General features: G+C 68.5%; 2 protein-coding genes and 3 non-coding genes across 14 annotated transcripts; 3 read left to right on the top strand and 2 right to left on the bottom strand.

The window, feature by feature from the left end:
* The first annotated feature begins 820 nt into the window (after window positions 1-820).
* LOC128908003 (U1 spliceosomal RNA) lies at window positions 821-984 on the top strand. The gene has a single exon (XR_008465817.1). It is a non-coding gene; the product is annotated as a U1 spliceosomal RNA (small nuclear RNA).
* Window positions 985-2,856: 1,872 nt separating this feature from the next.
* On the bottom strand, window positions 2,857-3,020 carry LOC128908005 (U1 spliceosomal RNA). The gene has a single exon (XR_008465819.1). It is a non-coding gene; the product is annotated as a U1 spliceosomal RNA (small nuclear RNA).
* Window positions 3,021-6,443: 3,423 nt separating this feature from the next.
* On the top strand, window positions 6,444-17,806 carry GTF3C2 (general transcription factor IIIC subunit 2). Of its 10 annotated transcripts, none has more exons than XM_054195683.1 (18): window positions 6,444-7,074; window positions 7,603-7,987; window positions 8,851-9,151; window positions 9,609-9,703; window positions 10,006-10,083; window positions 10,456-10,554; window positions 10,763-10,990; window positions 11,209-11,320; window positions 11,444-11,561; window positions 13,408-13,439; window positions 13,662-13,791; window positions 14,256-14,400; window positions 14,688-14,849; window positions 15,286-15,373; window positions 15,676-15,804; window positions 16,248-16,361; window positions 16,941-17,043; window positions 17,119-17,806. In XM_054195683.1, exons 1-18 carry the CDS (start codon window positions 6,960-6,962, stop codon window positions 17,550-17,552), a joined length of 2,868 nt encoding a protein of 955 aa, XP_054051658.1. In that variant the 5' UTR covers window positions 6,444-6,959; the 3' UTR covers window positions 17,553-17,806. The 10 variants fall into 10 exon arrangements, 9 of the variants coding, with proteins under 9 accessions (XP_054051658.1, XP_054051659.1, XP_054051657.1 ...); XM_054195684.1 differs by having other exon boundaries at window positions 7,600-7,987; window positions 11,444-11,554; window positions 14,708-14,849; XM_054195682.1 differs by having other exon boundaries at window positions 7,600-7,987.
* On the top strand, window positions 6,445-6,608 carry LOC128908002 (U1 spliceosomal RNA). The gene has a single exon (XR_008465816.1). It is a non-coding gene; the product is annotated as a U1 spliceosomal RNA (small nuclear RNA).
* An 816-nt stretch (window positions 17,807-18,622) lies between the features above and the next one.
* On the bottom strand, window positions 18,623-22,394 carry SLC30A3 (solute carrier family 30 member 3). Its single transcript, XM_054195692.1, has 8 exons — window positions 22,312-22,394; window positions 20,661-20,833; window positions 20,444-20,590; window positions 20,220-20,373; window positions 19,557-19,761; window positions 19,294-19,399; window positions 18,856-18,990; window positions 18,623-18,768 (listed from the first exon to the last, which is right to left on the bottom strand). The coding sequence occupies exons 1-8, from the start codon at window positions 22,392-22,394 to the stop codon at window positions 18,623-18,625; spliced, it is 1,149 nt and encodes a 382-aa protein (XP_054051667.1).
* Between the last annotated feature and the right edge of the window lie 439 nt (window positions 22,395-22,833).

The raw sequence follows: 22,833 nt of genomic DNA, 5'->3' as shown, positions 1-22,833 counted from the left end.
GACCCCTTGCCTCCCGCTCCAGGCAGCAGCGGGGAAGGATCCTCCCTGTCTCTGGGACCTGGGGGAAAGGGTGATGCTGGTTACAGCCCCTGGCTGCGGTGCTGGCAGCCGGTGGGGCTGAGCTTGGGGACAGCCGGGCACCTCTGGCTCCCTGCAGTGCCCTGGGTGTGCCGGGACTGCTCCCACCACGAGAGGGGCTCGGTGCAGGGCCCGGACCGAGCTGGGGGCTCTGGCAGGGGGAGGGGGTGTCCCTTCTGCAGCATTCCCGTCCCTTCCTGCCGTGGTGACATCAGTGCTTGGCACAACTTCGGGCAGGGATGGCTGTGGGCTGTGTGTGCCCCCCCCCAAAGCCTGTCACCGCCAGTGCCCTGCGTAGTCCCAGCCCCGGGGGGCAGCCGGGAGGGCAGGAGGCCCGCGATTGTGGTCTCTGCCCAAAAAGGCGTTTTTATACCCCGGTGTCACCTCCGCGGGGGGAGCCCGGGGCGGCGGCGGGGAGACACGTGTCCCCGGAGCGGCGGCGGGGGCGGGGCCGGGGGAGGGGGCGGGGCCACACAGAGCGCACCACCGGGCGGGGGCGGGGCCTTGTGGGCGTGGAGGCGGGGATATGCAGATCATCCCGCCACGCACGACGGGAGCCGTTCCCGCCGCGCCGCCGCCGCCCGCGGGGGAAGGCGGGCGCTGCGCGGGTGAGGCCCGGGCCGAGGTTGTGGGCGCGAGACGCGGCGTGGTTCGGGGGGGCGTGGGGTGTCGCGGGGGTTGTCGTCGTGCGGTGTGTGTGCGTGCGGCGTGGTGCGGGGGGTGTTGTGTGTGGGTTGGAGTCATACTTACCTGGCAGGGGAGACACCATGATCAGGCAGGTGGTTTTCCCAGGGCGAGGCTCATCCCCTGCACTCCGGGTGTGCTGACCCCTGCGATTTCCCCAAATGCGGGAAACTCGACTGCATAATTTGTGGTAGTGGGGGACTGCGTTCGCGCTCTCCCCTGGTGTTGGTGGTGCAAAGAGAGAGGCGAGGGCGTGGCGGGTGTTGGGTGCTGCTGTTGTCGTGCCCCGTGTTCCGCGCCCCGGACGCGGCGTGTCTGGGCTCCCGCAGACCGCGGTGCCCGCGGTGGGTCGGTGCGAGCCGGGGGAAGGGAAGGGCCTGACCCGGCGCCGTCTCCCCCCGTCCCGCTGTCGGGGGCTGCAGCGCCCCGGGGAGCTCGGGGGTCTCTGGGTTTATCATCTCCGCACCCGGAGTAAATTCTTGGACACAAATCCCCCTTCCCCCCCCGGCCCGCAGCAGCTCTTCCGTTCCCTGAATGGGGGTTCCTGAGGGTCTGGCCCAGGGACATCCCCCCCCCGGGGCCTCTGTCACCCCGCGCTGCTGCGCTGCCCCCTCCCCGTCCCGGGGCACAGCCCCCCCCGCCCCCTCGCCAGGCCAGAGACGGGCGGGACCAGGTTTTACCACACGAGTTTATTTTACATAAAACGTTAACACAGATGCAGGCTGTTGCAACCGGAGTGAGGGACCAGACAAGCGATGCGACAGGGGGACGATGGCCGGGGCCGGCGCTGCGTGTGCTGCCGCCAGACCCGGCCGGCCCCGGGGGCTCCTCGGTGGCCACGGGCGAGGGGAGGGGTCCGCAGCGGGGACCGGGTCGTCACCGAGAGGAAAGGCCGAGAGCCCGGCGCTGGGCAGGAGCGGGGTGTGCACATCCCCCGGGGGGAGGGACGCTGCGAGGGGCGCAGGACAAGCGGGGTGTAAAACCTCAGGGGTGAGGGGTGACCCCCGAGGGGTCAGCGACCCCCGGAGACGGCAGGGAGGCAGCGAGTGACACACGCTCCCGTTCCCGGTACGGGGCCTGGGCTCCCCGCAGCCCTGGTGCCGAGATGGAGCTGCCGGCTGGGGAGAGCCGGGGGCCGGGCAGGATTTCTGTGCTTCCAGGCACTGCGGGTCAGGGCCCTGTGGCACCACCTGGGGGGATCTTTAATTCCCTGGACGGGGGGGGGTCGGTGGTGCCTCTTCAGGGAGACGGGAGGGAACAGACGGGGCACGGCAGAAACTCCCCTCTGTGGCAGCGGGACCCGCCCCGGCCGGGGCTGCACCCGAAAGGTTGGTGCCTCCTGACACGAGGTGCGTCCGAGGGGAGCGGGACCCTTCTGCCCGCGGGCACCACTGGGCCTCAGTGGGACGACGTCCCCGTGGGTCTCCCTGTGCCACGGGCTCTACGGCAAAAGCGCGGCTGACAAACAGCCAGATGTGCTCAACGCCAAACCTGCGGGCTTGGCCCAGGGAGTAGCCAGGGGCCCGCAGTGACCTTGGGGCATCCTCTTCGAACACACAATACCGGCGCCCAGAAGAAAGTGTCTACGTGTCTGCTGGAATCGTCGCTCAGATCTCTGACATCAGACTCTCCCGAGCCTGAACCGCGGATGAAGTCACAGGGTGGTTTGGGTTGGAAGGGACCTTAAAGATCATGCAGTTCCAGGCCCCTGCCCCGGGCAGGGACACCTCCCGCTAGAGCAGGTAACCCACCCGTCGCATGACGTACCTGGCAAGGAAAGGTCGAGAATCCCCAGCCCCAGCTCCGTGATGGCGCTCGCCCGGTTTGAGCGGGTCTGTGCCTGGTGAGAGAGCGCGGAGGGACGGCCGTCACCCCGCCAGCGGCACTATCCTCCGTGTCAGTGACTGGCGCGATCGGTGAGTGCAGTCAGGCTTCCACAGGGGAGGAATTTGTCACATCGTTGTCCGAATAGGACAGAAATTTACACCCAGGCTGCGGCCGGGCGGCCACAGGGAGCGAGCGATGTCCGGAGACAGACAGACGTCCACGTACTCAAATGCCCAAAGCCTTTATTCTGCTCTTTCACCAGAGAACCAGGGGAGAGCGCGAACGCAGTCCCCCACTACCACAAATTATGCAGTCGAGTTTCCCGCATTTGGGGAAATCGCAGGGGTCAGCACACCCGGAGTGCAGGGGATGAGCCTCGCCCTGGGAAAACCACCTGCCTGATCATAGTGTCTCCCCTGCCAGGTAAGTATGACTCCGCCCCACGCACAACACCCCCCGCACCACGCTGCACGCACACACACCGCACGACGACAACCCCCGCGACACCCCACGCCCCCCCGAACCACGCCGCGTCTCGCGCCCACAACCTCGGCCCGGGCCTCACCCGCGCAGCGCCCGCCTTCCCCCGCGAGCGGCGGCGGCGCGGCGGGAACGGCTCCCGTCGTGCGTGGCGGGATGATCTGCATATCCCCGCCTCCACGCCCACAAGGCCCCGCCCCTGCCGCCCCGGCCCGGCTGTGGCGCGCTCTGCGTGGCCCCGCCCCTTTCGTAAGGCCACGCCCCGCCCCGGGACACCCGCCTCCGCTGCGGCCGCCCTCGCCGAGGGGATGCGGGAGCCACGTCCAGCAGCCGCGGAGACCCCGGTCCCCGGACATCGGGCCGGGCTCCGGTGGCCGGCAGGACGCTGCCGGGTGGTACTGGTTTGTACTGGAGTCCGGTACAGGTCAACACAACGGCACCTGGAAGGCCGATGGAGGAAAGCGCCCACAGCCCGGTAGCTCCGGTTCTGGACTGTGGGGGGTCCGGGCACCGGCAACAGCACGGCGAGAGCAGACGCCTATGGAGGAGCTGCCCCATGGGCACACGGTGCTGTGAAAGCACCCGGGCACCTTCCACGGGGAAGGAGAGGGGCTGGTAAGCGCCGGCACTTGGAGCACCCCAGACCCACCAGTGCTGGCCATCCCTGCCTGGCACCCCAGGGGCCCTCGCCCTCCCTTGGCAAATGCCAGCCCACCTTCCATCACTCTGCTGCTGGCTGGGCACTGCCGGCTGGGCTTGTAAACCTTCCCCCGCCATGGGGAGGCACTGGGACTCTCAGGGGCTTATCCCCGGAGCCTTTGTAGCAAAAAACATCCCAGTGGTGTTTCACACACCCACTGGCTGATTAAATGTAAACACATAACGGGGTGAAGGCCTCGGGCACGCTGCTTCCCCTGCCTGCGTGAGCCATCGTCCCTGCATGGAGCTGCCATCAAGGCCCCTGGGAGGGGGGGTGGGTGCTGCGGGTGATGCCATTCCAGCCTCATGGCTGTCGTGAGACAAACCCCAGTACCCGCAGACCGGAATGGCTCTCGGGGACATGCCGTCTGCTCGTGGGCTGGCGGTGTGTGGGAGAACAGCATGTGCTGTACTTGTGCAGAGCAAGGTCAGGGAACAGAAACACTCATACATAAAATTCTAGGAAAACTTCAGATACTGCAGGAAAAATTTGGAGGAAAAAATTTTGACTGGTAGGAACGGCTCCCAGGCATGGGAAAGTGGGTAAGAAAATGGCTTGGGACGGCACTGAGGTCTGCTTGGGTTTATTAAATCTGGTGAGTGTGGATGGGAGGGTTCAGCTGATGCTACATTGGCGCAAACTGGCAGGTGAGAGGCTGGAAGGAGGCCTGGACGGTGCACGTGAGGACCAGAGGAACGATGCTGGGTGCATCGGGGATGGGGAAGAAGAGGAAAAGAAGAGGAGATGAGGAAGAGATGAGGAGGAGGTGGAAGGGCTTGCACTCTGACTGCAAATGGTTATAAAGTCTAGCAGCAGGAGTGGGTGCTGCGACAGCGGGGCCCCAGCAGCAACGGACACTGAGCTCCCAGGGCGCCGGGAGCCACTCCGCCATAACTCCCGACCCTCAGAGAGAGACGCCATGGGTCTGCGTGGCTCATCGTGGCATGCGGCAGGAACCCAGCCAGCGCTTCACAGGCCTTTTCCAGCCCCCACAGTTACACAATACGTGCCAGCATGACCAGGGACTCGGCGCGGCAGCAAGATTTAATTAACAAAGGGGTGAACTAATATGGACATAAAAAGGCAGAAAGGAGGATCCAGGAAACTATAGGTCTGTCAGTCTGACCTCGGTAGCAGGGAAGGTCATGGAGCAGATCATCTTGAGTGCCATTGCAAGTCATCTAATGGACAACCAGGGGATCAGGCCTAGTCAGCATGGGTTTGTGAAAGGCAGGTCCTGCCTGACGAACCTGATCTCCTTCTATGACAAGATGACCCGATTATTGGACGAGGGAAAGGCTGTGGATATTGTCTAGTTAGACTTTCGAAAAGCATTTGACACTGTCCCCCATCGAATTCTCATGGAAAAACTGGCGGCTCATGGCCTGGATGAACATATGATCTGCTGGATCAAGCGCTGGCTGGATGGGGAGTCCCAAAGAGTGGTGGTCAATGGAGTTAAATCCAGCTGGTGGCCGGTCACAAGTGGTGTCCCTCAGGGCTCGGTGTTGGGACCATTTCTGTTTAACATCTTTATTGATGACCTTGATAAGGACATAGAGTGTATCATCAGCAAGTTTGCAGATGACACAAAGCTAAGTGGGGGTGTTGATCTGCATGAGGATAGGGAGGCTCTACAGAGAGACTTGGAGAGGTTGGATCGATGGGTCAACACTAACGGTATGAGCTTCAACAAGGCCAAGTGCCGGGTCCTGCACTTGGGCCACAACAACCCCACGCATCGCTCCAGGCTTGGGGCAGTGTGGCCGGAGAGCTGCCTGGTGGAAAAGGCCCTGGGGGTTCTAATTGACACGCGGCTGAACATGAGCCAGCAGTGTGCCCAGGTGGCCAAGAGGGCCAATGGCATCCTGGCTTGTGTTAGAAATGGTGTGACCAGCAGAAGGAAGGAGGTGATTGTCCCCCTGTACTCAGCACTGGTGAGGCCACACCTTGAGTATTGTGTCCAGTTCTGGGCACCTCAACACGAGAGAGATCTCGAGGTGCTGGAGCGAGGGCAGAGGAGGGCAACGAAGCTGGTGAAGGGCCTGGAGAATAAATCTGATGAGGAGCGATTGAAGGAGCTGGGACTGTTTAGTTTGAGGAAGAGGAGGCTGAGGGGAGACCTCATAGCTCTCTACAACTACTTGAAAGGCCATTGTAGAGAGGTTGGTGCCGGTCTCTTCTCCCAGGTAATTAGCGATAGAACAAGAGGGAATGGGTTCAAGCTGCAGCAGGGGAGGTTTAGGCTCGATGATCCCAAGGGTCTTTTCCAACCCGAATGATTCCATGATTCTACGGACGGGAGAGGCCGCGGCTGCAGCCCCCCCCGCCCCCGGCTGTGATGGGCGGTGCCTGGCATGAGGGGCGTGGCCTTACGAAAGGGGCGGGGCCACGCAGCGCGCCACAGCCAGGCCGGGGCGGGCGGGGCGGGGCCTTGCTGAAAGAGGGCGTGTCCATGCAGATGAGATCCCGCCGCCACGCACGACGGGAGCCGTTCCCGCCGCGCCGCCGCCGCCCGCGGGGGAAGGCGGGCGCTGCGCGGGTGAGGCCCGGGCCGAGGTTGTGGGCGCGAGACGCGGCGTGGTTCGGGGGGCATGGGGTGTCGCGGGGGTTGTCGTCGTGCGGTGTGTGTGCGTGCGGCGTGGTGCGGGGGGTGTTGTGTGTGAGTTGGAGTCATACTTACCTGGCAGGGGAGACACCATGATCAGGCAGGTGGTTTTCCCAGGGCGAGGCTCATCCCCTGCACTCCGGGTGTGCTGACCCCTGCGATTTCCCCAAATGCGGGAAACTCGACTGCATAATTTGTGGTAGTGGGGGACTGCGTTCGCGCTCTCCCCTGATATTGGTAATGTAAAGACAGATATTAGTTTTAAAACACAACAGGAGTTGTACCGGGACTGTAGTTACTACCGATGGTGCTGCGGTGTTCGATTCTGCTTCCACCTGTCGCGATATCTGCCGCTGTGAGACGCATGAACGACGCCTCCGCTCTGCTATTGCGCTGTGTCACCTCACGCATCCCGTCTCCGAGCCGTTGCCCCCTCGCTTCGGATGTCCCGCACCGCCCTGTCCACGCGTGACCCGCCCCGGCTCCGCCCCGCCCGTCAGTAATGACGTGTCCGTGACGCCATCTCCCCGCGCCTTTCCGCTTTCCCTGCTGGCGGCGGCGCGGCCCGCAGCGGCCTCTGGGATGGCGTCTAACGCCGCCCGCGGGCCGCGCTGCCGGGAACGGAGCCGCCGGGGCCGGGCGGGCCGGGGATCGGTGACCACCGGCCGCAGCCGGGAGCGGGAGTCCCGGGACCTCCGTACGTACCGGGGGGCGCTGGGTGCGGGCCTCTCATCGGGGCACGATGCGGTGCCGGGGCCCGCAGCCCGCCCCAGGCGGGCTGCGGGCCCCGGCACCGCATCGTGCCCCGACTAGAGCACCCGGGGCTGCCGGGCTCGGGTGTTCCCCCCCGCGTCCGTGTGTCCCCCGACGTGTCTGTGTCTCCAACCCCGTGTCCGTGTCTCCCTCCCCCACGTCCACGCGTCCCCGAGCCCCCTGTCTGCGCTTCCCCCCCCGGTGTCTGTGTCCGTCCCCCTCCATGTCCTTGTCTCCAACCCCATGTCCACACATCCCCCCGCCGTGTCCGTGTCTCCCATCCCGCATCCATATATTCCCCTCTGTGTCCCTGTGTCCCTCCCTGCTGGTGTCCGAGCCCCGCTGTGACCCGGTGCTGCTCCAGGATGGGGCTACTGCCCAGCTGGGCGTTAGTAGCCCGGTGGCGGCCGTGGCCGGGGCTGGCAGAACCCTGCCGTGTGCTCGTGCTGACGCTGGGGTTCTCTTTCAGCAGGAGAAACGCCGCCGCTCGGAGATGTGGATGCTTTGGGCCGCTCCGAGGAGGGCGATGAAGCCACCAAGACCCAGAAAAAACCTGCCCGAAACCAAAAACAGAAAAATATTCCCAATGACCCCAATGGCCCGGCCCCTGCGGAGACCGGGGCTCATGGCGAGCCCTCGAGGACCTCGGAGAACGGGTCCGTGCCGCCCCCAAAGGCCCCCGGGAAGCGCGGTCGGAAGTCCAAGACGGAGATGCTGCTGCTGAAACTGTCTCAGGACTTGGAGTGCCCGGCCCCGGAGCCCATCTGTGTGCAGAAGATGCTGGGGAGCAGCGAGCAGGCGTCGGAAGGCCTGGAGACCCCCCCCGGCGGGCGCCCCAAGAGGCGGGCAGCCAAAGTGTGAGCAGGGGCAGTGGATGGGGGGGCCGGGGGGCATTTGGAAGGGCAGTGGGATACTCTGCCTTGCCTTGAGGAGTCTCCGTGTCTTTCCTGAAGGATTTTGTCCCACGTCAGTGGGACAAACTGGTTCCCCATCCTGCTATTCCTGCTTTTGGAGAATGTGTGTGGGCCCAGGAGCGCGGGGCTGTGGGGCACAGCAGGGGTTGTAGATGAGCTCGCCTGCGGCCAGTGTTTGACGGCAGTGGGTTGTCTGCGGTGGGGAGGAGGTTCCCTCGGTTCCTGGCAAGCCTGGGAGGAGGATGCTTGCCTGGGGGGGAGCAGAAGAAGCTGTGGGAGCCATGTCCTGCTCAAAGCACAGTCCTGTGGGGAGCCCGCGTGCTCGGGGGGCAGCTCGGGCAGCAGCTGCGCTCTCCAAGTGCCTGTGCGACCCAGGGTTTGCAGGGTCAGAGCTGGCGGGGCTGCAGCGCCCCGGTTCCCTCGCTCCGCGGCACAGAGGCAGGGCGCAGTCGGGTGCCCGGTGCGGGAACCCCCTGTGCTGAGGTGCTTGCGGGAAGATCTCTGGCTTTCCTGCTTTCTGGCTGGCAAAGGGCCACGCGCTGCTCTGCCAGGCACCATCCCCTGCCTCTGCCGGGAGCCGGGAGGCCAGCGTTCCCTGGGGAGGGACAGGGGGTGATGGATGTCTGAGGGGCTGAGCTGGAGGCTGGCAGCATGTCCAGACGGGCTCTGCCGCAGCCCGGGCAGGAGCAAATTGCTCACCCAGACCCCGAGCTGGTGGAGTGCGTCCGCCTGGTCCTGGAGGGAGGGAGGGCTGGTCCCTATATGCTCCCCCAGCTCACCTCCGGGCAATGCCTTTGGTGTCCCAGGGCTTTGCTGTACCTGCAGGAGCTGGCGGAGGAGCTGACGTCCGTGTACCAGCCCCCGGCTCCCACTGAGGGTGCCCAGGAGCCAGAGCTCGCGCGTGTCCAGAAGAAGCGTCAGAGCCGGAGGAGGAAGGAGGAGGAAACAGACAGTGATGATCCCGCGCAAGATGCTGACTTTGTACCCTCGAAGGAGGTGTTGCTGCAGGCAGAGGAGGAGGAGGGAAGCGATGCGCCGCTCAGTGAGGCATCGGAGCCAGAGCTGGAGGCACTCCGAGGACATGGTGGGAAGGTGGCATCTGCAGGGGTAAGGGCAGGGTCTCTGCCTTGGCCGCTTCTTTGGTCTTGCATGAGCAACACGAAGTGTCTGAGCTGTCGTGTGGTGTCCCCAGCTCCGGCTGTTTGGATGCCGTCCCTGGAGCAGGACTCGGTCGGGGATGGCGTGTCAGTGCCTGTCAGACAGGCGTGAGCTGTCTGGGTTTAACTGCCAGCAGAGGCAGCTCCGAGCGAGGGTGGGTGGGGATGGGGTCCTGGAGGCTGTCCTGTAGTTCGTGGAAGTCCCCAGAATGGGACTTTGTGTCGTGATGTGGTCTGGGTGACCGCTGCGGCCGTGGCTAGAGGAGAGCTCTGTGCTCGTGGGCTGCATCGGTGCCGTTTTGGATGGGTGCGTCCCCCTGGGGCTGGTGGGAGCGTTTCGGCAGGCAGAGGCAGCCCGGGACAGGCCCTTTGGCCAGGTCCTGCTCTGAGTCTGCTCTGGTCCCCAGAGATCCAAGCCCCAGTGCCGAGGCCTCGCTCCCAACGGCTTCCACAACTCCATCATGGCCCCGGTGGAGAAGTGCTCCAGCCTCACCTGCAGCCTGTGAGTGGGGGCTCAGCATCGCTGGGGGGGGTTGGGGCGGGCTATGGGGAGCGGTGGCTGCTGGTGCCCCGGGTACCATCGCTGTCACGGGCGTGAGGAGAAAAGAGCGTGCGCTGTGGGGAACGTGGGTGCTCTGCTGGCAGCGCTGGGGATGGAGCCCCATCGCCCGGGGGAGGCACCGGGGGGTGACGGACGGGGCTGGGCCAAGGTGGGGGTGAGGGCAGGGTCTGAGAGCCCTCGGTGGGGAGCTGCCTGCGCCGGGACGCGGGGGCTGTCGCTGAGATCCATCGCATCGGCTGCAGGCGGGAGCAGAAGTACTCGCAGTGGGAGTTCCCTGACTGGATCCCTTTGGCGCACAAGTGGACGTGGCTCTCGGAGAGGTACCGTGGAGCAGCACAGGGATGGGGGGGCACCAGCTGCATGATGGGGCAGGTCCCGGCAGTGCTGGGGGTGAGCTGGGGGGGAGAGCAGGTGGCCGCACCCGTCGGGGCAGGACAAGGGCACGGTCGGTGCTGTACCCTCCATCCCTCTGGTGGGATCAGGCCCCAGCAGGAATGATGGGGATTTCTTGGTGTGGGCTTTGTGGAGTCTCATGGATTTGGCCACGGAGTCTTGGTAGCCCTCTGGGTGGCCAGCAGCAGGGCACGTGGGCTGTGTGGAGGCTGGGTGGGTGCTGGGGTACGATCCTGTGATGGGGTGAGGGGCAGGGGTGAGGAGATGTCCTCTCCTCTCACCTTCTTCTGCCTCCCCAGCGAGGCTGCCCCATACCTGCCGGCAGAGGAGAAGTCTCCCCTCTTCTCCATCCAGCGGGAGGGCATCGAAGATGACGGCGTCTTGTACAGGGTGAACAGGTCTGTGAGGGGTGGCCAGGGTCGTGGGTGTCCTGCCTGGGACAGGCAGTAGCCCTCAGGGCTGTGCTTCTGGCAGGTCCGGGGGCTGGGCGGCCACCCCGGGGCAGCAGGAGTGCCCTGGGGTCCCACCGCCCCCCGGCCCCGTGACCTCCCACCCCACGTTGTCCCTGCTCTTGCCCCGTGTCCTTACCCCCCTCCTTGTGGGCAGGTTCAACTCCCTGCAGCCCCACGCGGAGCGCCTGGACGTGTCCTTCTTCGTGGGCGGCCCCGTGTGGGCCATGGAGTGGTGTCCGTCCCCGGAGGGCTCCGCGGCCGCTCAGTACGTGGCCGTCTACTGCCACGGCAGCATGGAGGAGACGCACAGCGTGGCCGGGCTCCACGGGGGCCCCGCGCTCCTGCAGCTCTGGGGCCTGGGCACGCTGCAGCAGGAGCCGGGGTGAGTGCGCGGCGGGGGCTGCGTGGCGCCGGGGCTGGGGAGGGTCCGTGTCTCTTCTTGTCCCTCCGCGGCTGAGCGGGTGGTGAGGTTCGTCCTCCCCCAGAGCCACCTCCTGGCCCCCTCGGGGGCGGTGCTGGTAGCCAGCCTCGCTGCTGGCGTGTACTGGAGCCGTTGGGCTCCAGCTCCCGCCTTCCTCATCGCCCGACCCCTGCCCACAGCTCCGCTGACAGCGCCGCGCTGGCCTACGCCATCGCCGCCGACCATGGCTGCATCTGGGACATGAAGTTCTGCCCCAGCGGAGCCTGGGAGCTGCCCACCGCCACCAGGAAGGTGGGTGTGCGGCCGGAGGGGGCCGCCTGGGGTCTCCCCGGGGTCCCTCAGTCCCTGCCCTCGCTGCAGCCTCCCTGGGCAGGGGACGGTGCCGCGGGGCTGAGCCCGTGTGTCATTCCGCAGCCCCCGCAGATGAGCCGGCTGGGCCTGCTGGCCGTGGCCTTCTCGGACGGCAAGGTGCTGCTGTACTCCCTGCCGCACCCCGGCGCCCTGCGGCGCTCCAAGGCAACCCAGGTAAAAGGTAGGAAGAGCCGCGCTGCCGGGCGGGGGCCTCCCGCCATCGTCCCACCGCGACGGGCTGGGCGGCGTGTGAGCCCCGGGGCCCCTCTGCCCACGCCGGGGGGCCCTGCTGTGCTGGGGGTCCATGGGGCGGGTGCTGGGGGACCGTCCCCAGGCCAGCACCGGCTGCGGCGAGCCCCGGCTGGCCCTGCGCTTGGGACCTGCTGCTGGCAGGGAGGCAGGGGAGGGGAGCGCGGCTGGTTTTTGGTGTCGGAGGGTGCCAAAGCGGTGCTGGCCCAGAGGTTGGGTCGTGGGGATGCTGCTGCAGCCTGACTGGGGCGCGGGTCCCTGCCCAGAGCAGGGCCCTCGACTGGGCGGACTGGGAGGGCACTCAGGGCAGCGCTGGGATGACTGGAGGGGGCTGCAGGGCGAGGCGTAGCTGCCGTAGTGTGTTCCTGAGCCTCCCCCTGCCTCCTCGCTCGCTGCCGGGAGCGCGTCCTGTTGCGGCAGAGCTGCTTATTCCAGCCTGGCTCGAGCTGTTTGTCATAGCCGGGATCTGGGGCTCCGAGCTCTCGTCTGGCTCGGGTTAATGGTGCTTGTAATAGCCTCATCTGCTGGACGCTGGGCGAGATTGATGACCGATGCGTGCTGCTCGTGGCCGCTCAGCCGTGGCTGACAGCCTGCAGGTCCAGGGCTGACAATGGGAAATTGGTTCCCTGCACCCCAGCCTGGCTGTGGCTCCCGCCGGCACGTAGCTGCCTTTTCCACCCCCGTCTCGGCGTCCCTGCTCCTGCGCCGGGTGGTTTGCACTGGTGCCGCAGCCCCCACGTGGGGAGCTTGCGGCAGGCACGGATCTTCCCCCCCCACCCCACCCCACCGCCGGCAACGCTCCTGCGCGTCGTCCGGGTCCCGTCACGTCGCCTCAGCCCGGCTGCGGCTGCACCTCCCGTCCTCGCCCTCGCAGCCGGGCTGGGGGTGCTGGTTTGCAGACGCAGGATCGGTGCCAGACTGCGGCGTCGGGGCCCTGCCGGCGGCTCCCGGTTCAGCGTGGCTGTGCTGGCATTCCCTGGGTCTCTGGGGACCCGCACCCCATGTTTCCAGCCCACGGAGCCCGGTGCTGCTCCCCACGCCGTGCCCTGGCTGTCACAGAGGTGCCAGAGAAGATGCATGGCTCTGCCATATCTCGGCACGGCGCTGCCTCCGCCTGCGGCTGCCGCGCTCTGGGGTGCAGACGTGCTTGTCTGGTGCCTGAGGACAGCCCCGCCACGCTGGGGGATGGGGGGGTCCCTCTGGCCCGAGAAGTGGGGAGCGGGAGCCCCACAGCACTGGTGTCGTGGGTCACTGGTGGGGGAGATTCTCCGTCGGACACAGCCGGTGCATGTGGGGTCCTGCCGGCTCCTCGCCCCGAGCCGTTTGGGCGCAGGGATCTCTGCAGTGTCTGCCGTTCTGCACGGCTGCTCCTTCCCTCCCTGCGGCAGTCACCGTCTGGGCTGGCCCACGTGTGCCACGGGCTCCCCTTGAGTTTGGTGACGGCATCTTCCATGGGTGCAGCTGGTGGTGGTGGGGTGCAGCCCTTCGGGGTGCCCCTTCCTCCAGCACAGGCAGTTGTGGCTCCTGGGGGTCCTGCTGGTGCCTGATCTTGGGTTTTCTGCTCTGTTCCTGCTGTTTTCTGCTGCTGAGTGCACTCACTTGCTGCTCCTCGGCTGCAGTGGGGACACTGGTCCCAATGCATGGCAGGACGGACAGGGAGCCCCGGGCCAGGGCCGCAGGGAGCAGTGAGCCGGGTTCTGGGCTGCTGAGCAGCTCCCATCGCTGGGGGCTTCTAGGAAAGCTGGTGCCTGCCCTGACCCTCCTCTGCTCTCTTCTAGATGGGTCCTTCCACAAGCACGTTATCTGCAAGGTCAGTGTCCTCTGCCGCTGTGGTCCCCCGTCGGGGCTGGCACCCGGCCGCCTCCTGGCTGGTGGGAGAGCTGGGGAGGGGGCCGGGACACCTGCAGAGCTCGCCGGCCCCGCGGTGCTGGGGTGGCAGAGCGGAGCCGTGCTCCCATGGGTGTCCCCATCTGTTGGGACGCGGGTGGCACCAGCGTGGGGCTGTGGCTGATGTTTGCCCGCTGGCCTCCAGGTGCAGTGTGTTGCCACGCTCCAGGTGGGCTCTGTCCAGGCAGGGAATGCCTCCGAGTGCGGCCAGTGCTTCAGCCTCTCCTGGATGCCGTGCAAGCCCCATCATCACCTCGCAGCCGGTTTTTATGACGGTGAGTCCGCCCCTGCACGAAGAGCCCTGGCCCTGCAGCAGGAGCTTTGAGCTCCTCCAGCCTCAGCCCGGGGCAGGGCATGGCGGGGCTGAGGGTGAGGTGTGGGGGCAGCAAGTGGCAGACCCCCTGCAGGAGCCTCTCTGCCCATCCCTGGGGCAGGGGGACGGCTTATCGCAGGCTGGCCACAGGCAGCTTCTTGTACCTGTCGGCTCCAGGAATGTGGCTCTGGCTTAACCCCCACCTGTCTGACTCCCTGCGCTGCTAGCACCTGCCTTTCCGAGCCGTCCTGTCCCCCTCTGAGCCCTGGCTACAACTCCAGTCCTGGCTCGGCCGCTCCTGCAGCCCCTGCCTGCGCCACTGCCCATCCCCGGACGCACGGGACCCACGCTAGCCCTGGCACAGTGGCTCCCGGCGCTGGCGCAGTCGCGGGGCGGCTCCTGAGGGGCACGGGTCTCGTCCCCCAGGCACTGTGGCCATCTGGAACCTGCTCACCAAGTCCCTGCTGCAGTGCGTGCACCAGCCCGACGGCTCCTTCAAGCTCTACCCTTTCCGGTGCTTCCTGGCCCACGACCACGCGGTGCGGAGCATCGAGTGGTGCAAGGCCGATAGGTGAGGGGCGGGAACGGCGCTGGTGCGGGCGCTGCCGGGGAGAGCGGGATCGCTCCTGCAGACGGGGCTCCTTTGCCAGGAAGGGCTTAAGAGGACTCGGTGCTGATGGCACTCGTCCCCCTGAGGCACCGAGGAGGTTGGGTTGGGCTTTCTGGGGCTCGGGGGGTTTGAGCCGCTGCCTGTGGGAGGACCGCTGTGCTGCGGGAGCAGGGCCACCCCGTCCCTGCCACGGGGACGGGGACAGCCCTGCGCGGGTGTCTCAGTGCTGCCTTTCTCCTGGTTCTCAGCAACTTCCTGGTCACGGCAGGGAGCGACCGCAAGATCAAGTTCTGGGACCTGCGGCGGCTCTACGAGCCCATCAACAGCATCAAGCGGTTCCTCAGCACCGAGGTGGCCTGGCTGCTGCCCTACAACGGGGTCACCGTGGCCCAGGACAACTGCTACGCCTCGTGAGTGCCGGGGCCATGGCGGTGCCCACCCTGTGCCCGGGGACCAGCCTGCTGCTGGGGTCTGGTCCCACCTCCCCGCTGCCCCCAGGGCCCCCTCTGGTCTGTCTCTCCCCGGCAGCATCCAGCTGTGCCGTGCTGGGTCAGGCTGCGTCTGCGCGGTGTTGGAGGGCCGGGGGGATGCTGCCCCTGGCACAGGGGAAGGACGAGGCCCTTGGGCAGCTGCTGCGTGGCCCCAGGCTGACATGGTTTGGCAGAAGGGTTCTGGGGTCTCGGTGTGTTCTCAACCTCCAGGAGCCGCCCTGAGCTGCTGTGTGATGTTGTGACATGTCACCAGAGCGAGGACAGTCCCCCCTCCACCCGCCAGGGTCTCTGGGGAGGTGGGCTGTTGCCTGGCTCTTGCGGAGCTCCGTCCTCATCCATTCCCTTTCCCTTGCAGTTACGGTCTCTGTGGGATCCATTACATCGACGCCGGGTACTTGGGCTTCAAGGCTTATTTTGTGGCCCCTCGGAAGGGGACTGTGTGGGTAAGAGGCTGGTGCAGGGCAGTTCTGTGCCGGGGGCCGTGTTGGAGGGGTGGGCGCCTGCCCCAAACCCAGCTGGTCCCCACGGCACACGGTGGGGGTGACACCGCCGGGCTGGCTGAGTCCCCGGCTCGTGGGGACACCCTGTGCCCCTCAGAGCAGAGACAGTGGCAGCCGGGTGAGGTGGTGTCCTTGTTTGCGGTGCCATTTCCAAGCCTGGCCCCCCCCGGGGAGCGGAGGGGGGTGCGTGGGGGCTGGGGGTGGTGGGGAGCCTGCCGGGACCCCACACCCCTCCGCTCCCGCAGAGCATATCTGGCTCGGACTGGCTGAACACGGTGGCCGCAGGAGACATCACCGGCGAGCTGTTGGCTGCGGTGCTGCCCGACCTGGCCGTCAACCCCCTCAACGTCAAGCGCTCCTCGGACCGCAGATTTGTAAGGGGCCGCCGTGATCCCTGGGGACTGGGCAGGGTGGGAGCTGGGCTCCCGGGTCGCTGGAACGGCGTCCTGAGCTGCCGCAGGGTGTCTGCTGCCCCACGCCTGTGTGTGTTGTGTCGTGATATGTGTGTGTCGTGACGTGTGTCTTGCCTTTCCCGCCTGGGGGGACGCTGCGTGGCGGGAAGGGCGGTGGCAGCAGCCTCAGCCCTGGGGTTGGGACCTTCGGGGTTAGTCTCACGCGTGGGACAGTCCTGTCCCTCTTTGTCCCCTGCCCTTATGGTGGCACCCCCTTGCTCTCCCCTGCCCCAGACCCACCGTGCTGCGAGGCAGGGCAGGACCCCAGGGCTCCCAGCCCCGCTCGGTCCCTGGTGGTCCCTGCGGAGGAGCGGACGGAGCCTCCGGAGCCCCCGGCCCTGCCCTGAGCCCCGTCTCACCCACAGCCGGTCTACAAAGCTGATCTGCTGCCAGGGGACGGTGAGCCAGCGCTGCCCAAGACCCGGCACTACAGGGAGATGGTGACCAAGAGCTACATCCGATTCCGGGACACGGACCTGGTAGGAGGGCGGGCGGCGGAGCTGGATGGTCCCGACCCCGGGTGGGACCCATGGGAGCAGGCTGGAGTCTGAGGGGTTGTGGCAGCAGCAGGGTGACTTTGCGGCAGCCCCTCGCCTCCAACGGAGCCCAGTCTGGCCTCTGTGGCACCGTCCCCACAGCCTGGGGGAGCCCCCGGTTGCTTGGTCGCAGGGTGGTGGGGGGCACGGCCCTGGGCAGAGCAGTGCTCGGTGTCCTGGCTGTGGCAGCCGTCTGGGGCGCCCAGCCCTGGGAAGGAGCCTGGGGGGTCACAGCTGCCTGATCCCCCCCTCCCCGGTGGGCCGGGCCATGTTTGGAGGGGTTGGCGTGGGGCAAATCTGGGTCCGAGCTGCTGGAGAGGCACCAGGGTGGTGGGCTGGGGTCTGCCATGCTGCAGCCCCCCCGTGCCCAGTCCCTCCGTCGGGGTCTGGCTCCTGCTGCCCTTCGCCGTGGCTGTTTGGTGGGCGACCCGTGTCCCCTGGCCGAGCAGCAGGCGCCCGGGGCCGCGGTGTGCGCAGCCCCGGCCGCGCTGCTCACAGGGGTGCTGCCGCTCCGCAGCGCAGCTTCAGGAACTTCCCCAGCCGGGAGCCCATGCGCAGGATGCACTCGCAGGAGGCCAAGGCAGAGCTCAGCCTCGACCGCCTGCAGCTGGAGTCCCTGCACAAGGTGAGGGGGCTGCCGCCGCCGGGGGGGTGCCGGCACCTCGGCCCCCTCCCTCCTGACCCCCTTCTCCTCCCGCAGGTGCGTTTCAGCCCCAACCTGGACTCGCACGGCTGGCTGGTGTCGGGCGGGCAGGCGGGCATCGTGCGGGCGCACTGCCTGGCCGGGCTGGCCTCCGCCACCAGCCGCCGGCTGCTCCCCGAGTGCCGTGCCCGCTTCAGCTCCCTCTTCGGGGACCAGCCCGGCAGCCCCAGCCCCCCCGGGAGCCCCCCGCTGCCCACCGAATAGCGCCGGGGCGGGGATCCTCCTGCTGCTGCCACACGCACGTGCCCCCGGCAGGAGCCCGGGCCAGGGGCAGGCTGCGCCAGCCGGGGTCCGGGGGGGCTCCATGGCCGTTCTTGGTGCTTCTTACCCCTTGGGGGAGGGATGTCTGCTCCTGGCCCTCACTGGAACGCTCGGGACGCGTGTCCCCATGCTCTGGGTCCGGAAGGATCCTTTTGCGCTGTTTGGTCTGAGCTGGTGCGGGGAGGGCGGTGGGACCGTGCGTGTCCCTGGCTTGAGCTGTGGGTCTTGGGGCCTGAGGCTGGGGGAGCACCCCCCGGCCCCCCACTGGCGTGGGGCTGTGCTTGTTCTTGCCTGCTGCCCCCCGTCGCCGGCTGAGCCCCCCCGTGCAGGGGATGGACGGGGCTGGCAGCGGTGCCAGGAGCTCTGAAGTTGCTCACATTGAGCCTGTGTTCGACTGTGCAGTAAACGTGGTTTGTTTTGTAAAGGCTGGTTGTGGTGCTGGGGCAGGCGCCGGTGCCAGGGGGGCCATGGTGGTGCTGCCCTGGCCGCCATCTGCCCCTCATGGGGGAAACCGTGGCCGTGTCCCCCCTCCCCGCTCCCCTCCTGGCTGCCTGCACCGCTGCTGCTGCTGCTCTCCAACAAGTTTATTGGCGGCTGCGGGCTCTGCCGTGGCCCGCTGGACTCCTGGCACAGAGAGATGGACGGACGGATGGACGGACACTCCACGGGTGCAACAGACACGGACTGGCAACGGTGGGGACGGATCAGGCCCGGGCATGGCGGGGAGCGAGGCCAGGGCAGCCGGCGCCGGGGGCTGAGCTCCAGCCTGTGGTTCCCCCGTCCCCTAGCAGCGGCCCCCCCAGCAGCCTGGGGAGCCCCTGGGGGGGCAGTGGGGGCCAAGGCTGGGTTGGGGCTCCCCGTGCCCCCCGGGATGTCCCCTCCCTCCCCTGGCACCTTCAGTGGCTCCCTCCTGTCCCCTCTCCTGCGGGGGACAACAGGGCTCTTCCCCGGGGGGCTGCACGGTGGGGCAGGCTCCCCCTCCTCCTCTGGGGCTGGTCCCGGCAGGCTGGGGGCCAATGGCAAGCCTGGTCCCGTCCCGGGGGTGGCTGTTCCTGGAGGAGCCCCTGTGCCGTGGGGGCCAGGATGTGCGTATGTCCCCCCCGGGACCCTGCATGCTCAGGCGCACCGTCCCACCCCGGGGCTCCGCAGCAGCAGGGTGGGTGCAGCGCAGGGATGGGACCCCCAGCGCTGCACCCCCTGCTCCAGGGGCAGCCCCCGCTCCCCAGCAGGCAGAGGGGTCTCAGGCGCGGGGGTCCTGGCAGTGCTGGCAGGCTGCCGCCTCCTCCCGGTACCGCTCCACCTGCACCGTGCACCAGGCAAAGCCGAACCTGCGCCGCAGCTGGATGGTGGCTTCCCGCAGCACCGTCTCGGGGTCGGCACTGGCATCTGGGGAGGGCAGGGCAGCGTGGCTCAGCCCCGGTGTGTCCATGCGTCCCCCCCATTCCTGCAGGAGCCGCCATCCGGGGCACTCACCGACAGCCACGTGCACCGACACGGCGTGGTGGCTCAGCGTCAGCGCCCAGAGGTGCAGGTCGTGGGTGCCCTTCACCCCGCTCACCCCCAGCAGCACCTCCTTCACTGCGTCGAACGCAACGCCCCGCGGCGCCCCTGCCAGCAACGCCTGGTCACGGGGGGCGACAGACACCCCCGGCCCCACCAGGGTCAGGGCTGGTGGTGGGAGCAGCCGGAGGTGGGGGTTCCCCCAGGCTGTGAGCCGGGGACAGTGGCTCCAGGGGGAGGCCCCGCCACGCTGGAGAGGATGGAGAGGCTGGGGGGGCTCAAGGGAAACAAGGGAAGGACAGAGGAGGGGGCTGGGTGGGGGCCAAGAGGCGTGAGCTGCCCCCAGGAGCTCCTGCGCCCCCACTAGCCCCCTGCACCCGTGACCCCGCACCCTCCTCGCCTGCTGCAAACCTTCCATGAGGACTCTGAAGACGTCCTTGAGGATGGTGAAGGTGGAGCCGAGGACGAAGATGGAGAAGAAGAGGGTGCTGATGGGGTCTGCAATCTTGCACTGGGGCTGCAGAGAGCAGGGGGTGCGTGGGGCTGGGGGCGGCAGAGCCGAGCTGGGCACCGAGGCAGGGGGGTGCCAGAGCCCAGCGCCCACCCCACAGCACCCTGTGTGGGGCTAAGGGAGTCGTTCCCCTGGGTGGCGGAGGAGGGTCCAGCCTGGGCACCTTGAAGTAGATGATGGTGGCAGCCACGAGGACGCCGACGCTCTGCAGCAGGTCACCCACCACATGGATGAAGGCAGCGCGGACGCTGGTGCTGCCGGGCAGGGGGGCACGGCTGGGCAGGCACCCCCCGGTGCTCTCCAGGGGCTCGTAGCCCCCTGTGCCGTGGCCGTGGCCAGCGGGGGACTGGTGCAGGATGTAGGCCATGCTGGGGAGAGCAGGGCTGGCTCAGCGCTGCGCCGGGCAGGGTGCAGGGGCCTCGGTGGCACCCCTGGACCTGCACCCGTCAGCGGCGCCTGGGCAGAGGGGGCATGGGCAGGCACGCTTGGGGGCACGCATGGGGCCAGAACAGGGATTTGGGCTTGTGCCAGGGCTCAGGCTGGGCATGGGGGCAGGGGATGTAGAGCCCTGGCTCTACAGAGCGGGTGTAGAGAGGAGTAGAGATAGGGGGTGTACGTGCATGGGCTGGAAGCCGGGAGCGCACTGGGGACAGGGAATAGGAGGAGGCAGCGCTTGGGGACATGAGAGCTGGGGGCACAGGGACAGAAGGTGACCTGGGAGCCTTGGGGCACCGGGGGCACATGTGGGGCAGGGGCACGGGAGAGGAGGCTCAGGCCGGGGGTGTGTGGGGGGATGCGGGGACGCACAGCCCTGTGCAGGACGTACATCAGGTTGACGCCGACGGCGCTGGCGGAGGTGGCCAGCATGGCTCGCGCCTCAATCTCGTAGTCGTTGCTGACGATGCGGGCGGCCGCCAGGTAGACAAGAGCCCCGGTCACCACCCAGATGGAGAGGACGGAGGCCAGCGCGCCCAGCGTCTCTGCGGGAGGGGGGCTGTGAGTGCCTGGGGACACACACGGCCCACCCACCTGTGTGTCCCCCCAGCTCACCTGAGCGGTGCCAGCCAAAGCTCATGGTCTTGGTGGGCGGGCGGGTGGAGACCCAGAGGGAGAAGAGGCTGACGGACATGCTGCCCACGTCCGTCAGCAGGTGGGCTGCGTCCGTCATGATGGCCAGGCTGTGCGCCAGGTACCCGCCTGCGGGCGCAGGGCAGCTGGCACCGCGCGCCCCGCCAGCCCCCCGTCCCCATCCCCGTCCCCCTGTTACCTATCACCTCCCCGACCATGAAGAGGCAGCAGACGGTGCAGGCGACGCTCAGCTGCCGGCGGGCCTGGAGCCTCCCTGGGCCGGGGCTGGGGGCTCGGGGGCTGCAGTGGCAGTGGGGAGCCGGAGCCGGGGGGGGCGGTGGTGCCGGGGTGTCCTGGGAGCCTGCAAACAGACTGGGGGCGGGGGTCACTGCCGGCCGCCCCGGCTCCTGCTGCCTCTGCCCGGCACCCCCGGGGCTCCCGGTAGCCGCAGTCTGGCCCGCGGGGGTGCCCGGGCTGGTCCCGGGGGTCCGCCCCGCCGGCGGCGGTAACAAAGCCGGGGCACCGGCAGGGTACGGGGGGGCCGGGCCCGCGGCAGCCGAACTCCCCCGCCGGGACGGGCAGCCCCGGGACCGCGGGGGGCGGCGTGGGGGCCGGTGGGACCGAGGTGTCGCGTCCGCGGCCGTTGCGGGGACGGGAGAGGTGGGGAGTGGGGCGGGGGGCGGGCGGGGGCTCAGGGCGCTGGTGCAGGGGGCACCGGTGCGGGAGGGGACGGATGGACGGACAGCGTGCCGGTGCGGGGGGGGCGACGGGTGAACGGTACCGGTGCGGGTGGGTGATGGATGCACGGTACCGGTGCGGGGGGGTGGCGTTTGGGCGCCGGTAGCTGCCGGACGGGCACCGAGGGGGGAGAGGGACTGGCGCACGGCGCGGGGGGGCTGGTTCCGCTGGGATGGAGGCGCCGGCCCCGGGGAGGGGGTGGGTGCCGGTGCCGGGGGGTGGGTGCCGGTGCACGGAGGGTCGGGGCTGGCTCGGGGTCCGCGGAGGTGCTGATGCCCGTGCCGGATGGATGAAGGCGCGGGGGCCGGGGCGGGATGGACGTGCCGGGGGGTGCCCATGTCGGGGCGGTGGGAGCTGGGCAGTGCTGGACGTGTCGGGGGCTTGCGGGTCCCGGGGGACGGGAGGTGGCGCTGACGGGGGGTGCGGGTGCCGGGGAGGCCGGGGGAGCTGGGGGCGGTGGGGGGCGATGGACATGCCGGGGGTGATGGGGGACCCAGTGCCGGCGCTGCGGGTGCGGGGGATCGAAGGCTGCAGATGCGGGGGATGATGGAGGTGGCGGTGCTGGGGGATTCCGGGGGCAGCGCGAAGTGGCGCTGGCGTGGGGTGGTGGGGTGCCGGGGGTGGCAGTGCCGGGGCGACGGGGGTGCCGGGGTACTGGTGATGGAGGTGCTGGTGCCGGGGGTACCGGGGAGATGAGGGTGCTGGGGGTGCCGGTGATGGAGGTGTTGGTGCCGGGGGTGATGGAGGTACTGAGGATGCCGGAGGTGCCGGGGTGCTGGTGGCTGAGGTGCTGGGGGTGATGGAGGTGCTGGGGTGCCGCTGATGGAGATGATGGGGCGCCGGAGGTGCCGGGGTGATGGAGGTGCCGGGGATGGAGGTGCCGGTGCCGGGGCGATGGAGGTGCCGGTGCCGGGAATGGAGGTACCGGGGGTGACGGAGGTCCCGGTGCCGGGGATGGAGGTGCCGGTGCTAGGGTGATAGAGCTGCCGGTGCCGGGGATGGAGGTGCCGGGGGTGATGGAGGTGCCGGTGCCGGGGGTGATGGAGGTGCCGGTGCCGGGGATGGAGGTGCCGGTGCCGGGGCGGTGGAAGTGCCGGGGGTGCCGGCGGTACCTCTTGAGGCGCAGGCTGCCGTCGGCGCGGCCGCCCCTCGGGCTGACCAGGCGGGCGCTCTCGGTGCCGCTCGGGGGCTCCATCCCGGGGCGAGCAGCTCCGCGGGCACCGGCCGCCGGCGCCAACGCGGCCCCGCCCCCGCCGCGGCCCCGCCCCCTCCCGGGCCACGCGCAGGACAGCGGGCGGGGGGGCGGCGGGGGGGCTACGGGGGAGCGGGGCCGGTCCGGGGGCGGCGGGGGAGCGGGGGGAGCGGGGCCGGTCCGGGAGCCAGGGCCGTGCGGGGGGCTCTGGTTAATGGTAGGGGGCGGGCTGGTGGGGGGGGCTGCGTGGGCATTGGGGGGGCGGCTCGGGTATGGGGGGCTGCGTGGGCGAGGGGAGGCTGTTCGGGTACCGGGGGGCTGCTTGGGTGTGCGGGAACGGTGTGTGTAGGGGGGCTGCTGCCACTGGGGGGGCTGTTTGGGGGGGGCCGGGCTGCTGAGGTACAGGGGGGACATCTGGCCACAGGGGTCTGCGTCGGCTCTG

The sequence above is a fragment of the Rissa tridactyla genome, chromosome 3 (genome assembly GCF_028500815.1).
Source record: "Rissa tridactyla isolate bRisTri1 chromosome 3, bRisTri1.patW.cur.20221130, whole genome shotgun sequence".
Lineage (NCBI taxonomy): Eukaryota > Metazoa > Chordata > Aves > Charadriiformes > Laridae > Rissa > Rissa tridactyla.
This window is presented reverse-complemented; position numbering and strand designations above follow the sequence as displayed.

Coding starts and splice junctions, on each gene's coding strand:
- GTF3C2 (XM_054195682.1), top strand. CDS start 6,960: ATGGCGTCTAACGCCGCCCGCGGGCCGCGCTGCCGGGAACGGAGCCGC. Junction 9,152..9,608: donor GGAAGGTGGCATCTGCAGGG/GTAAGGGCAGGG, acceptor TCTGGTCCCCAG/AGATCCAAGCCCCAGTGCCG. Junction 17,044..17,118: donor AGCTGGAGTCCCTGCACAAG/GTGAGGGGGCTG, acceptor CTCCTCCCGCAG/GTGCGTTTCAGCCCCAACCT.
- SLC30A3 (XM_054195692.1), bottom strand. CDS start 22,394: ATGGAGCCCCCGAGCGGCACCGAGAGCGCCCGCCTGGTCAGCCCGAGG. Junction 20,374..20,443: donor CTTTGGCTGGCACCGCTCAG/GTGAGCTGGGGG, acceptor CCCCTCCCGCAG/AGACGCTGGGCGCGCTGGCC. Junction 18,991..19,293: donor CTTCAGAGTCCTCATGGAAG/GTTTGCAGCAGG, acceptor CGTTGCTGGCAG/GGGCGCCGCGGGGCGTTGCG.